The sequence below is a fragment of the Ciconia boyciana genome, chromosome 4, assembly GCF_034638445.1.
Source record: "Ciconia boyciana chromosome 4, ASM3463844v1, whole genome shotgun sequence".
In the NCBI taxonomy this organism is placed as follows: Eukaryota; Metazoa; Chordata; class Aves; order Ciconiiformes; family Ciconiidae; genus Ciconia; species Ciconia boyciana.
In genome coordinates this window covers 36,504,920-36,523,909 of record NC_132937.1, presented here as the reverse complement: position 1 = coordinate 36,523,909, position 18,990 = coordinate 36,504,920, and the positions used below count along the sequence as shown (strand labels likewise).

Here is an 18,990-nt window from a genome sequence, read left to right as displayed (position 1 = left end):
TTGTCTTTTACTGCAGTAGCCAGATTAAGTCCCAGTTGAGCTTTGGCACTTCTAATTTTCTCCCTGCATAACCTAATGACATCCTTGTAGTCCTCCTGAGTGGCCCGCCGCTTCTTCCAAAGGTCATAAACTCTTTTTCCTGACTTCCAGCTGAAGCTCCCTGTTCAGCCAGGCCAGTCATCTTTCCTGCCGGCTTGTCTTTTGGCACATGGGGACGGCCTGCTCCTGGGCCTTTAAGATTTCCTTCTTGAAGAATGTCCAGCCTTCCTGGACTCCTTTGCCCATCTTGCAGTGTTAAATCTCAAAGCAACGTACAAACACGAAGCCTATGGCATCTCTGTGCGAAACTGGTAAAAAAAGAATCGTAGCAGGACTGTTGAAATTACTGCAAAGGTGACGTGAGCCCATTTGCTAAGCAAAAATAGAAGCTGCAAGTCCCACACACACACACTCTGCTCAGATTAGGGCTCTGTTGCATGCAAACATTCACCTCTGCTACATGAGATACCAAACTCAGACTAGCAATGCAACTCTTCTGAGTAAGTTCTCACTCATGAACAGAAGCTGAAACATCTATCGTCTAACATCTCAAAAAGAGAGATCTATTTATAATAAATCAATCTTTCAGGAATAGGGAAAGACAACATGTTATCTGTAATGAAATACACGTTGTGGCAAGATAAACACTAAATAGCACCAGCTAGGTCAGACCCCTTGCCGGTTCATCTATGGCAGCTGTTCAGCAGCAATCACATCATCTCTGGAGGAGCGTGTGCTGATGAATTGAGTGCTAACTGGAGGAAGAAAGCTTCCTTCTCTTCGCTGCATTAACCACTAACATACTTTTTCCCCCTATTTGGGCAATTGTAAAGGGCATGACAAACACAGAAATATCATAGATTATGTAGTATGGAAAATTTGCCTCTAATAGGTTACTCTGTTATATCAAAGAGTTTGTGGGATTCCCGTTCAAAGAATTCACAATTCTAGGGAGTTAAAGATAAACTCAGGTAACAAAAGACTGAACATTTAATTTAGCTAAAAATCTGGTAAGTGAAAAACATGACCTATTCATAATTTTCAGGGCATAAGCCTTAAGGTCAGAAAGGATTTGTATGGTACACAGAAGAATGACAACGGTGAAGATGCATCAATATCTTCTTGAAGTTAGGCCACAAGCTGATCTCTAGTAACCTTGTAAAGACCCATATACCTGAGAGATTAATTTTCTGCATTTTAAGGAGGGGTAGAAGTGGGCATTTTTCCTATCAGTGATGGTGAAATGAAATGAAACCTAGGAAAACCACTCTCTAGGAATAAGGACACCAGGTGTTCTATAAAAAAAAGTACCAAAAATGTTAAAGTATTATAATATCCAACCTGCCGTTGCCACTTGACATTATAAAAGTGGAGTAACTGCCCAAATACCCAATCTATTTGTGGATCCCTCTCAAAACAGGATCACATTTCTAAATGAATATGAAAAGCTAAAATGTCTAAATGGTGTATTTAGTATAAACTGACAAAAATTTTTCCATTTGCTCTCAGTTTTATTTTTTTCATGGTTCACAGCATTAGTTTGAAAGACAAATTGTAAAAGGTCAGAAAGAGTACAACTCTGAATGCAAAACAAACCAAATCCAAGAAGCTGGCGTTCCAAAGCACAGGCAAAAGGCAGCCCTCATTTCTGAGATGTACTGAGCCCACTTATTGCATTACTGTTTTTCAGAGAAAATAACAGGCAAGGAAATCAGAAGTGAGGAGAGAAAAGCAGAATAGCAACAGAGAAGGAAATAAAATGGGATGGAAAAGCAGATTATTACCTACCCTCCAGAAGCTAAGAGATGTTACAGGGAGACCCTACCCAAACCACCCAACAAGAACCTCCCCTTTCTCATGATCCCTTAAAGGCTGCATTATTTTTAGTCTTTACCTGACTCAACCATGCAACTCAGAGTACGCAGCTTTTATATGGCTGCTAAACAATGCCTAGACAGGCCCCAAAATATCTCTGTATCTGTATTTTTAAATCTTGTGTTATTAAAACAAATACTGAGATTTAAGGAGAAAATAAACTGCTGTGACTGAGTCAGTGACTTTTGAACTCTAGGAAATGGCAATGTAGCTGTGAGTAAGAAGTCTAGAAGTGAGTGAAGCAGCAGGAGCAGTGACCCAACCAAAGCTGTGTCCCATGCTCATTTCAGAGCACAACTTATCTAAGTAAGCAGGGGCTTTTAAGAACAAACATACATACATTTTGGCTTATAGCACTGTGGCTGGGAAGTGATCCAACGAACTTGGAGGGGGTGGAAATTAGTGTTGCTGTACAAGGAACATTTGCAGAAGTTGTTGCCTCATCCTTTCTTGGAAACTAAACAAACATTGCTATAAGTAAAAGCAGCTTCCAAACTATAGATAAAAAGCCTAAATGCAAACTTTACCCTATGTTCCCCAACACAATCCAACGCAAACTGTCTTCCTCAACACAATGCAAGTAATAGCCAATACATCCAGGGTAAGGCTCAGCCTCCTCATTCATGCTGGACAGTATATTTTCCATTCTTCCACTCCTCTTCCTGCACAGACAGGAAAGGCTTTCTATTCCTATTCACATTTGCCTCTCCTTTTTCTATCCCCATGACTCCTACATCTTTTTCACCCCTAAAGAAGTCTGTAGTTATGTGCAAACAAGATTGATGACGTCAAGCCTTTAAATACTGCGAAAATAAAGTCTTAAAATGACTATATGCCACATGTGTCATACTGAACACCCCTTTTAACACACTTAAGAGTTGACTCTCCATCTCTTTTTTTAACCTGTCATTTAACAGAGTAAATATTTCAGTAAGAATTTTACAGTAATAGCCTCTTTCCTGCTGAAAAAAAATTAGGGTGATGGAGAGTTTCCTGCTTAATTGCTGCTGTATAAAATGGAAAATACAAGTAGTTCTATGACTTATCAAAATCATAAAACAAATGACAAAAGTCATAGCCTTCATGTAGAAATCTCTAATCCTAAATCAGTTACCAGGCATTATCTGGGGATATTTTGTAGACTTAGTGTTTTTTCAATACTTCCCAGAAAAATAATTTCCAAAATATAAACTCAGTGCTTATTCCAACACAAGATGCTGTATTTAGCTGAATTTTTTTGCAGTTCAAAATATCAAAAGCTCAACTGTGAAACACAGTTTTAAACTGCGATAAATTAGAGGCAAAGGAAGATAAGAAGATATCCTGCACTAAACAGAGTTTTAAAAAGCAGCAAACAAACAGGAGAGACAAGAGCAGCAAAAAATGCAGAGGATGATTAAAAACACAAGAGAAAGGGAAGGAAGCAACAAAGCCAGCATAACCCTACCTTTTCCAAACTGAAGATAAGTCAATAGCATACACATAACAAATACCCTCTCATTAATGACAGAGAAACTATGAGCCAAATCACTCATGCAAGAGCCAGGATGCAAACAGACAATTACTGAAATAATCTACCAAGTATTTGTGAAACAGGAGGAACACTATACATAAAACCAGATATAAAAACAATTGAGGGAAATAAGAACAGGAAAGTAGTTCTACTCCATGTAACTTAAGGAAGGGTTTGGCAGATCCTGGCTCTGTTCAAGTCAGTCCACGTTTCCCCAGCAGAGCTCAGCCACGGGAACTGCTTGCCCGGGGGGAAATCAGTGAGCTGCTTTCACTGCTGGATGCTACCGCAGTAAAGAACAGTTTGTTTTAGCAGAATGATATGGGAGAACTAAGAAGAAATAAGAAAAGCTACTTCCTTTGCCTCACTACTGGTACATCTATCTGGTAAAAAACAAAAAAACAACCAAAAAAAACCCCACGCCACACTGAAAGTGAACCCTGATGGGTATAAACACAGTGCAAAAAATTACTTCAGAAATGTTCAAAGGAAGGGGGTGTTTTCATCTAAATTAACTGAGCTCAGCCAGGTTAGAACATACGAATACATATGAGCAGTAGTGCCAAGATATATCTCACAAGGGGACTTACAAAGGAAAGTCTTCTCACACTAATGAGCTGCAGCCAGCCCAAACATGTCCAGTGTTACATAGGATTGTCCTGTGACATTTTGTTGAAAAGGAGGTAAGACAGTTGACTGGCTTTTGGGTTCATTCTTACTGTGTTCTGGCAAGTTCTCAGAAATAAGAAACTCCCTTGTTTTAACAGAATTTTTAAGGTATGGATTGAACATTGCTTTTTCACTGAAATCTTCCAGCTTTAAAACTTCTTCATTATAACTGTCTTCATTTTTAACTGAAGTCTGTTGGGATTCACATAGATCATCTTCCAGCACTTCTATGGGTTGGATTTCCTTCACTGGTATCAAAGCTGAATGCATTTGACTTCTGGTATCTTGATCAGTAATTATATAAGGCATGGATGGTGAAAAACATTTAGCTACTTCATTTTCTTCATTATACAGGATCTTTTTTTCTCCATTAATCATGCCTTTTGCATTAATATCAGTACATTCAGAAACATGGTTTTCACAATTCATTAGCAGTGATCCTTCCTGACTTTCTTCAGGAAGGCAGTGTTCCAAAACACTTACATCTTCAAAGTCTATAGTTTTAGCCTCAGATGTCACTCCCTTCAAAAATGAATTTTTCTGTCAGTACAAAGAGATAAATTGGAAAGTTATATAGGGAAAGATAATGTATTAATTTATTTTTTTAATATATAAAATACTGCCATTTGAGCTCTGTTTGACTCTTAATTTTAAAAGTGCATTAATAAAGAGTTCATGTGCATTTCAGCTGGGATGCAGTTATATGTGAATGAGTACTAAAAATGACAATGTTATTCTGTCCATTTGTTAAACACTTTCACATTAGGTTTTCTGTGTCTAATGTGCACAGAAATAAGGAGTTTCAATGAAGGCTCAGCATCAGGCTTGGACTGTTTCCATCTTTTCCACTCTAACCAGACATTTTTCAGACAAAAGTTTAAATCCCATTCTCCACAGATTAAACTTTCTATGTAAACCTAATCAACTCCACTTCATTCAAATAAACATCAAAACTTTCATAAGGAATAAATATCCAACAATTAAAAAAAAGACAGAAATGTTAGTACAATAATAAATCAAATCTTATTTTATGTTGCACTACATTTTTTGTGGAGAAGGGAGGAGATATCCAGATGTGGGAATCTGACTCAGTAGACTCAATAACCTGAGCAAATTTAACTGACTTCATCTAATAAACCATGTCCACCAATCACTTTATAACTTCAAAACATTATTTCTCATTATCATATATACTTTAAAAAGAGGCATCTTTTCTATTAGTTTGAAATACAATCAAGAGCATTTTATAGCACTTAAACAGAAGAATGAAACTCAACAGGTTTTTTATTTAGTCATAAAATGACTGTCAGAGAAGGACTTCTCTCCATTTGATCCCTTCTTTAATACATAAAATTGCGATTATTACCATAGATGCATCAAGAGGCCACTCCACTGCAATGCTCTCCGCAGGATTGGGTATATCAGGCCAGCAAGCCTTTTTCAACCTATCATTGAGAAATTAATTTTAGTCAAATGATGAAAGAAATAGATTATTAAAAATAAAATTAACAAATCTCCAGAAAGCCCAGAAACCCCTAAAATATCAAACTTACACAAAGGAAGTATTTCCTATATTAACACAATCTTTTTCATTAAAATCATTTTCCCTCGCATTAATTTTTATTAGAAAAGATCTCAACAAGTAAAAATCTTGGGTTATAGAGAAATTGCAGAAAAATTACTAATGCACAAAAGTTTTTTTTTTATTACACAGTACATCAAATATTAGCATGCCAAAGTAACACTGTATACAAAACCTGGTGGGATCATGTTTCAGGGTGGCTCTTCAGTGAAAAGTCACCTCAGGTAAACTTTGCTCTAGGAAAGCATCTTGAGCACTACACCACACTAGAGCTATGCTGAGTTCTTATATTAACAGCAGATAAATGATGCTAACTGGCACCGTCACTTATAACTGTCCAATAGAGTAGTAAAAAGGAAACAAAATTAATCACTCATTGATACTGGGTATACACATAACTGAATGAAAACCAGGCCATAGCCTGACTTTCCACATTGCAATTTGGTCTACACAAGAATATAAACACTCAACTAACATCTCAAAGTATTCTCCAGAATCAAAATATAGTTTCTTACTATTGTAAAAATTCAGAATACACAACACAGATGAAGATTGTCGTGGTTTAGCCCCAGCCCCAACTAAGCACCATGCAGCCGCTCGCTCACCCCCCCCCCCGGTGGGATGGGGAAGAGAATTGGAAGAGCAAAAGTAAGAAAACTCATGGGTTGAGATAAGAACAGTTTAATAATTGGAACAAAATAATAGTAATAATAATCATGAATTGTAATGAGAAGGAAAACAACAAGAGAGAGAGAGAGGACCAAAACCCAAGGGAGGGAGAAAGAAAAAAGAAAAAAATAAAAATAAAAATATACAACTGCTCACCAACGCCCAGCCAGTCCCCGAGCAGCGATCGCTGCCCCCCAGCCAACTCCCCCCAGTTTATATACTGGGCATGACGTCATATGGTATGGAATAGCCCTTTGGCCAGTTGGGGTCAGCTGTCCTGGCTGTGCCCCCTCCCATTTCTTGTGCACCCAGCAGAGCATGGGAAGCTGAAAAGTCCTTGACCACTGTAAACACCACTTAGCAACAGCCAAAACATCAGTGTGTTATCAATATTATTCTCATACTAAAATCCAAAACACAGCACTATACCAGCTACTAGGAAGAAAATTAACTCTATCCCAGCCAAAACCAGTACAAAGATGTAAAAGAGTTGGAAATCATAATTACTACTTCAGCTACACTTATTACCTGATGGTTCACATGACAACAGTTTTGGTTCTAATAGCTTAGAACACCCCAAAATAGTTAAGATTTTTAACCTTCTTATTAAGCTTCAGCCAAACAACTCAGTCACTTTTCATGCTAAAGAAAAGCACATTTTGTAACCTTAAAAAGTCCTCACAGTCATATTTGGGATGTTGTAGCATCCCCATGCTCTGAAGAAGCAATTTAAAATCTGGCAGGGGACATCTGTGACAGCAGATATAAGGATTATGAATCATGTATAGATATGGATCCATACTCATGGATCAAGCATCCAAATGCTTTCACATGATGTAATTTCTACATTCGTCATGGCTTCTTTACAGCTCAAGGGAAGCGTCACAAACTAACAAAAGTAATATTAATGTAGCTAAGATAAGCAATAGGAGTTATGTGAAATGTGTTCTAGTGATGTACTGGCAGATATATTAAGAGTGCCTGGGAAACTATTTTTGGCATTATTAACTTTTCAGTAACTGACCTAAAGTATGTTCCCCTCACTTGATTGACCATGGAACTGCAAATGGCATGTAGCGTTTTCCATAAACTGATATAGGTGACATGTAAACCTGTTTCTCCTATTTCTTTTGTTCTGATTTACTGCACTTTCTAAAATTAGTATTTATTTTTGGACTATAGCACATTAACTGCAGTTACAAGATAACCTGTATGCTTAGTTATTTGTTACTCCAATTGCTTATTTTCATAATTTGACATTGGTTTGGAACCCAACAAAAGCATTTATAAGATATATAAAAATTTGCCTTTTACAAGTTAAAATTAACTGATTGCCTTCAGTTTTAGAAGGTAGAAAATGTACTCACGCGTGTTTTTTCAAAATGCATGTTATCCAAAGGCCTAACAGAAACAACATGCTTAATCCAACGGGTAGAGCAATGAAAATAATATCTTCTTTATCTTTAGAGGAGGGAAAAAAAAACACAGAAGTTTATAATTTCTTCATGCATTCCCTTAAGACAGCTAATTTTCAACATCCAAGTCACCTAATTAGCACAATTCTAAAGAGCTCTGTCAAAGCTAGCCAAAATTACTCAGAATACTGTATGGTGCTCATTGTATGATGTGTCAAAAGACAAGTATTTTGAACCCAGCAAGTCACAGTTACTGAGCCAGAAAAGCACCTCATGATGAGAGTTCTCAGGATCTCTCAGGAACAGATGTATTGCATTTTAAAATTTCCTTTATTTAATAGAATCACACAATAATTCAGATTGGAAGGGGCATCTGTAGGTCACCTCATCCAACTTTGAAATTAGAATCAGGCTGCTTAGGGTCATACCAAGCCAACCTTTGAAAGTCATCTCGGATGAAGAGTCTACCACCTCTCTGGGCACCTGTTGTTTTAGAGTCACCTAAAACTGCCATATAGTGCCATTTCTACCTGTTACTACAAAATAAATAGTAAATTCAATGCAGGAGATATATACAGTTATATATACACACATACACATATACACAAAAATACATATATACACAAAAAATACAGTTACTCTGACTGAAACAGGGCATAGATTTCTGAGCGAGCTTCCAAGTACCTACCAGAGGTAGGTACTGACAGCAATAGAGACCAGACCTCAGCATAGTCTAACTTAGTTTGCCACTAAATGCAAGGTAAGAGATTAATTTACAGGCAAAAAATAAATTAGCTTCGAGTCCCATGACAAGTTTAAGGATAGCTCATGCACTTTTTTATATTTCAGTTTGGCCACCACTGTGACAATTTATGTATGTATTGACAACATTCTTCCAGAAGCAGAAATGAGGAAGTGTCTGAACTTCCAACCTGCAGCCATCATACCAACCTCCTTGGTAAAATCTAGCTAAAATAAATAGTAAGAAATAGGAAAAGATATTTCCCCACACACACTGACCACAACCTGTGCACTCATTTATAGTTAAGCTTATATAGGAGAAGAGATACAATGCAATGCACAGCTGTTCTAAATGTAGTATCTCAGATGGAAATGTCTGCTTTTTAATAAACTGTTAGGCACACCATCACATAATTGACAGCATACAAACTGTTGCTCCCACAAACATCCATAGTATTCCACAGCTTTACTGACAGCAAAATAAAGATTTGGGGATTTGACTTCTAATCTTGAGGTTTTAGCCTGTGAGATGATCAGTGAAAATGAGTTAAATTTAGCTAGTGTTGGTAATTCTTCCTTGTTTTGTTTAACAATAACTTAAAAATAAAAAAAGAAATTAACAAATGCCTAAACAAAGATGTCCTCTATTTCTTACTCACAAATCTGTTTTTAAAATAGTAATAACTAACTTGGAATATTACTTACTGAATTTCAAAGTCTTGAAGGTTTTTGGCTCTCCACTGGTTCCACCAGCTTCATTGCTTGCCATGATATAGACAGTATATTGTGTATTAGCCTGTAAGGACTTCAGTCTGTATTGCAGAACATCGGAGTTCACTGTTTCATCTTTTTAGGAGAAGATTTATGTCATAAACACACAAAATAGTGTTATATCAGAGAACTGTACACTTATTTAGCATCTTTTACAATGATAGATCACAAAGTATTTTAAAGACAACTTGAAATACAAAGACACCTTTATCAGTCCTTTGAGAGAGAAAACTTAAATTACCAAACAATGTTTAACAATGCTACTTAAAAGTTTAAGGCAAAAAATAAACCATCATGTATTTATTTTTAAAAATAAATACACATTTTCTTGCTAATATTAAAGATACACAAATTATGATCTCCTGTAGTTTATTTTATCAGTGCTTTGAGAACTTTATTTCCTGGAACCTATGCTCAGAAATTAAGAATTTAAATTTAAATTTAAATTAAAAGAATTTAAAAGAAATTAAAATAGTTTATGCAGCTTGTGAAATTTAACTATATTTCTAGTACATGCAGTTAGACACTGATCATCCAAAAGGATGCAATCTATCAGCACTGGGATACCACCTCAATAAAGTCAGAGAAAAGCCAAAAATCAACAGGAATTTTTTTCAAGTTTCAAAACGCTTTTCTGAATAGAACTCAACGTTTCCAATACCTTCTCCATTACTGGAATTAGTATGCTGTGCTTCACTTCTGAATTTTTTTAAGCAGGGCATATATCATAACATTCTATGTCTATAAACAGTATTAAAAGCATGTTCATATTATGAAATTAAAGTCACTAAAACATTTTCTGGTGCATAAAGTCAAAGCCAACTCATGTCATCATTCAGTTCAGTCAAGAAACACTCAGGAAATAGATATACTGCAATATGCCCTGAGGTGAAACAAACTGAGTTCCTCTTCAATCAAGGAGGGGAAAGTGAAGTTCTAGAGTTAAAAGGCCATCAGTGAAGTCACCTTGTCACAAACTCCATGTTCTACTCTTATCAAAAAGATGTTACATCAGAGAAGCCTCAAAAAACATCACTACAGTAGGGTTTTGTCATTTAAATTTAACTTCCTTGAGTTGCTATTTAAAACTAATTTCCTAAAGAAACTCATCTGAACCCCTAAAATGGGCACTGTCTGCTTTATGCTAGAAGTAATATGGAGACATATGGCTCCATAACATGAGGCTGCATGTCTTGAGGATGCCCCCGCACAAAGCAGTCAGCATTAAATTACTCAGAAACCAACATGGCAGGAAGAATCGCACGTAGAGGACTGAATCTGACAGAAATAACCAGCTTGCTCTTTCTAATTTTAAAATTACCAAGAACACTCTTGCCCTGGCTCCAAAATGGATATCCAGCAGCAACTGAACACATCACAAGATTTGTAAGTTTGAGATCTTTTTTTAAAAAAAATTATGTTAGGTGTCTGTTAACAGTGATGGCTAAAACAAAGGAGGAAAAAGAATCATTTCTGAAGCATTGAATGATCCGACAGCATTCTTCATAAACCACACAGGAAGAACAAATTTAGGTCTCCGAAACACTTCTCATAAAAGATTCTGCCGAGATTTAGGCTAGAGAAGTTCTGAATAGATAGGATTATACTGACACCTTGTATGGATACTACTCCTGAGGTAGGAGATTAAGAATATGCTCAAAAAGTTCTGCTATCAGCCTCCAGAGCAGAAAAGCAATATCAAGCACAGAAAATCAAGCACATTTGAAGAGATTAATCTAAAAACTATGTCCAAATAAACTATTTCTTGGCAGTTTATTTTAGCTTCCTGGTCATCATTTGCTATTTTGCTTTTATTATAAAACTAACTGTAAAAAATAATTTTACAATAAAATTTCCACCATACTGTTCCAGAAGCTGAGGTCTTGGGAAAGGCATCCTTCCAAGGACATGCATGGAATTTATAAATTCACTGAACCCTCACAAGGTTCAAATTAATGAATTAAGGTTCAAGGTTCAAATGAATTTGCACAGGATCTATCACTCTCCAATATATCTTTAGCTCCTCTACTTCTGTCATGACTTTTTTCCATTGGCTTCAGAGGTGTGTCACAATGGAAGAGGGATTTGAAGATGGAGGGAGACTATTACACATGTAAAACGGAAAACAGCAAGTATCTGACAAATAATACTCTCTAATTTGGCATTATCCTGCAAATTTAATTTTTTTACTGTTAACGGAGAACAATCTGCAAAGAGCCTCTTATATACAGGTTTCCATCCAGGTCTGGAAAGGGAAAAGAAATTATAATGCTGCCATACACTGACTAAATTTATCACCTGGAGATTTGCATCTGAGAAGCAGAAAGGATGATGCGGTCAACAGTCATGGCTATACTACCATGGGTAGTACAATACTAATAGTAAAAAAGATTCATTGAGAGTAAGCAGTGCTGTACACAATAAGTTCAGAACAAAGAAACTGAGCAAGAATACATGTGTAGTATTAAAGCAAGCACTATTAACTAGAATACCCCATCATTTCAATTAAACCTAAAAAAATTTTTAGTCTTTACGTAAGCCACATTTTAGTACCAGTATTTTCAGACATATTTATAACATACAATACCAATATGTGCTAATAACTATGAAAATAACTATCTTCAGACAGCAGATTGTCATAACCCTGTGGAAAGCACTGACGTTTAATGTATACTTACTCAATTCTTTTCCTTCTTCAGGTTTATAAAATATTGTATAGTTACTGATAAATCCATTTCTTTTATCCTTTGAAATCTCCTTCCATTTTATTGTAACTTCATTTTTCCCAGGAATGCCTGTGTCAGCCACAGGTCCTTCTGATGGCTCTACACAGAGGCATTATAAATTAGAAAAAGTAGTAAAATAGTCTTAAGGATAACCTAATGTTATCCATCTGTGTTACTTCACGTATACCAGTAACATTAAGGGCAACAAATGTACAAGTAAATATGTCATCTTAGTGTTCTGATACAGCCCTTAACTTTTCTCACCCTCTTTAATGTGCGATTTCTTCTGATAATACTTCCCCACATCTATTCTGGCGTTTGCATAGTTCTCACTGTCACTGCATCCAAATACCTCAAGATCATTCAAAGGCTCTATCCTCACAACACCAGAGATCAAGAGGTGAAACATCCTATGCACTCATGGGGGAACTCAGGTGCCAGGTCACTGTCTATACAGGACATCTCTGGCTGAGCTGAGATCCAGCTGGGGCCTCCAGCACACCCAGTCTTTGCCCATTACATTAGACGGTCTTTCTACTTATACAACACCACCTCATGTGCGTTGCTCGTGACTCTGAAGCAAGAGTTCTCTGTGCTTCAGTTTTAAAACAAATATCTTCCTTCTCATTCTCTGACAACCTTTAGTACTGTCACAGCTCCCTATAAACAGGATAGCACTCAAAACAAAGTTCTAATTGTGCTAGTAAGTATTACTCAAACATACAATACTCCATTACCTCCTCCTAGTAATTAATGCTGTTTAGCAGCACATTGTAGTATGTGTGAGCGCACACTTACATAGACCTATATATGCACACAGAAACTGACATTTTCACATGAAATCTTAAAATTACCAGTAAAATACATTCTTATAGCTGGCTGTATAAATCACTGAATTCACATTAAACTTCTACAAATACAGAAACCTTCCTCCCCTCTGCCCCCAAAACACTATTTCATCCATGGTTTCTATCCAATCGCAAACATCATGGCTTCTTACCATTTTTTATGTGCAGGACTGCAAATATTTTGTTACATTATAAAATATAACAAAAAGCAAGCTTGTCAAACCGTCTATTTTATTCTGTGAGTAGAATTTCCTCATATATTAGGACTGATAAATGCAGTCAAGCATTAAAGTCTAATTATATATCTAAATGAGCTGTAACATTTAAGAGAGAGACAGTTTAAAGAACTTTTTCATGTAAGTGGCTATACCTTTTCCAAGTGCTTTGTATACAGTACGTAAACTTTACAACAAATGAGTGGATTCAAGCAGCAATGTACCTGTATCACAAGATACAAATTTTCTTTACTGAACAATTCAATAGCTGATCTACGAACAGACATCAGGAAGCCCAAATCCTGCTTTTTTTCCAGCATCTGCATTTCTCTTTCAGTAATGCCAGTACCAAACTGCTCAAAGATAATATACCTTCAGAGACAGACTACAACACTCCGTTCACAACATTATTGGTTTAAAATACGTACTTTTTTCTTGAACGTAAGTTTGTATGGAATATGGAGCTGCTACTTTATTTCCATAGAGAGGATACACTGAGATGTTATAGCATATAAATGGTTTAAAGTTTTCTGTAAAGGAAAAAAAGGAATATTTACATACAATTCTCTGTGTGAAATTAATACAATGAAAGTAGAATAAATCACAGTGCAGTTCTAAATATACTGTTACAGACCTCTATTTTCGTCAACGTTTTAGCAAGCACAATATATAGTTATTGCCTCAAATGCTCATTACTGACCTTAACACAATGAATTTTATTTAGTAGTATTCATAAGAGCACTTGGTTTCTGACTCATTTTTCACTAGAAATATTTTGAATGGGTAATTATACTTCAGCCTTACACAGCTTCTCTATAGGAAGCCACTTATTAATCTAGTAACAGTTTACGGTTTTGAGGGAAGTTTTTATTTTCAAATAACCACTATAAAATTATACTTCTAGGAATATTTTTAATTTCACATATTTTTAGATTTACTGCTCTGCAGAAGAGAGTTTTGTCTCATGCACCAAACAGCTTAAAAGGCACAATGGAGCCTCAGCTCTTAACTCTATGTTGATGTTCCAGTTATGCCAACTGCAGATCTGCTTCTAACCAGCTTGACTCAAAAGTACAATTGTACAAGTGAAATCTCTACAGTAGAATTTTATGTTTCAAGACATAGTTCAAGCTTCTGGAAATGAAGTTTTGAACTCTGAACAACCTAGCAGCCAAGTAATCAACAGGGTGCAGCTGCTACTTACAAGCAACTCTCATCAACTCTGAGAGGTCACATCTGTTGCTTTACATCCCATGGGATGAAACCACTGTACAGGGTTTCCTAGACCATTCCTCCTCAAGCTCTACATCTTGTTCAGCAAGAATAATGGCTATTGACAGATCCCTGCATTGTATCAGCTCTCTGCTGCTTTTTCAGTCCCTTAAACCTATTGCAACCCAGCAAAAGTTATGATGGCCCACACGTCGTCCTTAAGATAACTCCACAAAAGAATGCCAGAATCAAGCCTGAATAACAGTAAGTCTGAATATGCCTTGGCATTTCTAATGTGACTTGTGCTTAGGGTAAACAAAGATCTCCCAATAATGCTGAGGAGGAAAGCTGGGGTTTTTTATGTATTGAGAACAGCTATGAACAGCATTTGCTCCTCGTAGTAAATTGCTGAAATAGTGCAATTTTCAGCATAAGACTCAAGATTCACCCATCTCAGTTCAATGTGTACTGAACTGCTCTTGAATTTTCCTTCAAGCAGATTTTTGTTTAATTTGTTTTACTGTAGCACAGAAACAGTATGTAAATCACTGTTATCTAAGCCAGTAAGACAAATTTCATGGGCAAGCTAGCTATATTCATCATTAATGAACCAAATGTTCCTTTTCAGTTTAGAAAATGCAGGGTACTTGTCCTCTGAAAACTCTGGAAATTCTTTTTCTTGATGTAGGATTCAGAAAGATCCTTATATGAACAAGAACTGCTTTCAAATTTGATAAATTTAATTTCACTAATGGAGAACCAAAGAACTAATAATCCAAAATTCACTTATCACATATATTACATATATTATATTAAACATTTTCACCATTATTCATGTGTTTGTTAGAAAAAAATCCAAATGTATAAAGAAAAGCAGATGCATTTCATTAGCTAAAAGTAATGTGCATGAGATTCACATCAACATTCAATGTGCAAAGGCAAAACTGTGAACTCTGCACATTATTTGGATTTTCATTGAAACTACGTACACATAGGCAAAACATTACTACTTAGAGAGATTATTTATTTTAAAAAAAGTCAGCCTCTAAAACAAAAAAGTGTGCAGATCCTCACCTATTTGTCAGTGCATCATAATGCCACTGAAACCTCTTAGAAATGCCTTAGGTCATAATACAAATGTGATACTTAACATGCCAGACTGACCAATAACTCCACTTGCTTGTTTTGAAGTGGAATTCTCGCTCAAATCCTCTCTCGGTTTCTTGCTCTCTAACACACATGAAGGCACATGACCTTTCCCATCTTCAAATTCATTTTTTTGGTTCTAGATTTCTCTGCTAAAATAGTGTACATCTGTCATAGGCCTCCCTACTGAAGATTCGCAAGACGTGAGTAGGACGTGAGTAGGACGTGAGTAGGACGTGAGTAGGACGTGAGTAGGACGTGAGTAGGACGTGAGTAGGACGTGAGTAGGACGTGAGTAGGACGTGAGTAGGACGTGAGTAGGACGTGAGTAAGATTAGGCCACAGAAGTGCTTAAACATGAAAGGTGTTGCCTAATCTTATATGGGAGCAAACACCATCTTGCACATTGCATGAAAACTTGAGAGAGTTAAAATTGCTATTAAATTACATGCAAAGATTTCAATAATGCATGTAATACTACTGTTATTTTTTAAAATGGTCTGAGGAAAGCTGGATGAGTTCATCCTTGTTTTTTCTTTTCAGTCTACCTATAAATATACATAAATACATATATATCTGTACATTGTTACAGCTGTAACTGATAAATGAACATACTTTTGTTACTTTTCCAGTGTGTAGAATTTGATACGTATTGCCATGCTCTACCAAAAGGATCCGTCTCCACTTCCTCATACCACTCAACTACATATTCGGTTACTTCTGGTTCAGAGGCTATCCATTCCACAACCACTTCTTCATTTGTTGTAAAGGTCCTCACTGTTTCAACAACCTGAGAAGCTAAAAGTTTAACAGAAAATGTCAGCAATTCTATCTTCATAAAAACTGCAGCAAGAAAACAATTCAATTATAGCAAGCTGAGATTGCTTCTTTAGAAGAGTATGGGACTTAGTCAAGGTTGAAAAAAAAGGTTTAAAAAGTTACTTTATACCTACATTCACAAGCATGTACTCAAAATACTTTAAAATGAAGCATATAAGAACCGTTACAATGAAAGGGGGGCGGGGGGGGGTTGAGGAGATGATACTCAAGGAGATTTACACATACAGAGTCAAAGACCAGTCTCCCTTAGGATCTGAATTTTACAATTTGTAAAATTTTACAAACCAAGTAACTACCAATTTTACAGGTAGTGCAGATAAGGAAGTTTTGATTGAGATGACAAAGGCAACAGGAAAACAGTAAATCAAGTCAGCAAGGTCATGAATGACAGCGAAGCAAAAGTGAACCATCAACCTGCAGAACAGAGGTAATGAAAGTCTGAGTGAAAACCCAACCTGGCAAAGCAGAGAGGAAAAAAAGACCTGGTGAAGCAGACAGAAGAGAGGTGTCTGTAGGGACAAAAAAAAGCATGTCACAGCATGGAAAAATCAGAAAAACATTTATTGTGGGATACAGAAGTAGATAGAGGGGTAGTCAGCAACCTCCAGGGCAAGATGACATGACGTCTACATATCCAGCTTTCTGCTTAGACTGGAATTTGACTGAGCAATTCCAGGGGGACACTTACACTTATTTCATGAACAACTGATGTAGGAGAAGTGATTCAAGTGTGTCAAATGTAACCTCTCTTCCGGATCATGGGTAGGCAGCAGGATGTTGCAATACAAGGCTCACAGAGATATCAGAATTAAACGTAAGAGCCAAAGAACACAACTACTGTGCTAGAAGAGACCAGCTTCCTGACCCTGGCAGTGGGTAGGATGGGGTACTTTGGGAATGCGTATGAAATGAGAATAAACACAATGTTTCTCTCTCTGCTTCCACTGACACACCTTAGGGACTTCTATTAAACACATCTTTGAATGATGTTGTTAAATGCACTGCAATTAATACCCTGTGGTAACCAATTTTATGACCTAGTAGAGGGATGAGACAGAATTGGATGGGACTCTATACATTTATTTGGGAGGTCCAAGGTTAAAAAAAAAACAAACCCAAAAACCCCTCAGAAAGTAATAAAATAGAAATTCTAATAAGACATCAGAAAGTGCTGATGTCTTAACGACTATATCTCAAAACAAAAACCCCAACAATTATCATCTATAACAAAAACATGATATGTGATAGCAAAATACGACAACCAGATAATAATGTTCTAGTAAAAAGTAATGGACTGCACAGCTTTGTATATAATACAGTTATATAGAGAGAGATATAGAGATAGATAGATCTGTGACAAAAGTCCTTAGCACAATTTTGCTTCCACTACAAGAGAACTTAAACAGATGTCAGGAAGATCATTTTTTTGTTAATGAGAAAAATATATTATGATATTGAGAAACCTTACTTTTTTCATCAGTGGATGGAATCCTCAAAATAGCTTCAGGAGAATTTCCAGCAGAGTTATAGGCAGTAACAGATATTATATATGCCTCTTCATTTAAAAGTAAAATAATTTTCTTATCGGTAGTGATGTTTGTCATTTTAAGTGCAGCATTGTGTTCTGGAAAATACTGTATTTTGTAGCCTAAAATTCTCCCAGAAGGTGGAAAGCTGTTTAATGCCTATTAAAAAAATATGCAGCAGTAAGTGTTTCACAGTGTTATTTGTATAGTCAAAAGTATATACTGTATTAAAGAGCCCAGATCAAATTACAAAATGATTACACTATATTTAGAAAAGCAAGGTACTTTCTTCAGTCCCATCTTCAGGACAGTCAGCTGCAACATTTTCATTGAAGGAAAGGTTCAAAAGTCAAATACTGAGATTTGAAACACACAGAGCCTCTGGTCACTCTACTAGAAGATTAAAGTGAACTAAAACATAGCTTTGGTAAGCCGTATTATTTAAGAGCAGTTGTAAGGACTTTCAATCAGATTTTCCAGTGATCTGAACACAATTAAACCCTTCCTTTCTGCACAGATTACAAAACTCTATTCATCTCCTGTTCAGTAAACACAAGCTTTTTCAATTCTGCTTTAGTTCAGTGAGGTTTTTTTCTGATGGCAGCAAAACCCCCTGGCAGTTATATGTCCTAAAACACTTCAATGCAACATCAGCTGAAGGATACCAATATGATTATCAATTCACAAAAAGACTATATACCTTCCACATAAGATGTACAGATCTACTTCCAGCTGGGTGTGAAGACTCAATTACCCTCCACAAATCCACTTTTTCTGAAGGAGCTATTTAAAGACACAAAAATATCTTGAAATTTGTTGTTATATTAAAAAGGTAATGTAATATGGTAAAAACAATCAAAGGTTTCAAAAATACAGTCTGAGAGCAACTTATTAAAAATAAGTTTTCCCTTGTGTAATGTTGTGCCTTTTTTCCCTAATTAGTACAGTTACTCTCTTCCCATAAGTTTCCTTCTGCTTTATTTGTTAAGTTCTAGAGGAGATTTCCTGGTCTTGTTTTATAACTGGCAATTTAATTTCTCTGCTTACAATTCATTTTATTGGGCATATTTGCTACATTACATTTCTGCTACTATCCTACTGTGGGATAATTGCTGAGGTGACTTCGAAATTAAACTTATATTCACACTTTTAGGTAAGGCACAGCATTGAAGAAGTTTCCCAGGTGGAATGCAGCTGACATGC

At 36.2% G+C, this 18,990-nt stretch overlaps 1 protein-coding gene across 1 annotated transcript in view; it reads right to left on the bottom strand.

The window, feature by feature from the left end:
- Positions 1-1,540: 1,540 nt before the first annotated feature.
- IL31RA (interleukin 31 receptor A) overlaps positions 1,541-18,990 on the bottom strand; it is a 40,762-nt gene continuing 23,312 nt past the window's right edge. Inside the window, exons 8-16 of the mRNA XM_072859916.1 lie at positions 18,488-18,570; positions 17,730-17,946; positions 16,037-16,219; positions 13,492-13,593; positions 11,953-12,099; positions 9,209-9,349; positions 7,715-7,808; positions 5,463-5,541; positions 1,541-4,636 (exon numbers count right to left, since the gene is read on the bottom strand). Of these exons, the coding sequence (XP_072716017.1) occupies positions 4,037-4,636; positions 5,463-5,541; positions 7,715-7,808; positions 9,209-9,349; positions 11,953-12,099; positions 13,492-13,593; positions 16,037-16,219; positions 17,730-17,946; positions 18,488-18,570 (1,646 nt within the window). The 3' untranslated portion in view covers positions 1,541-4,036. The remainder of the gene's footprint in view (positions 4,637-5,462; positions 5,542-7,714; positions 7,809-9,208; positions 9,350-11,952; positions 12,100-13,491; positions 13,594-16,036; positions 16,220-17,729; positions 17,947-18,487; positions 18,571-18,990) is intronic.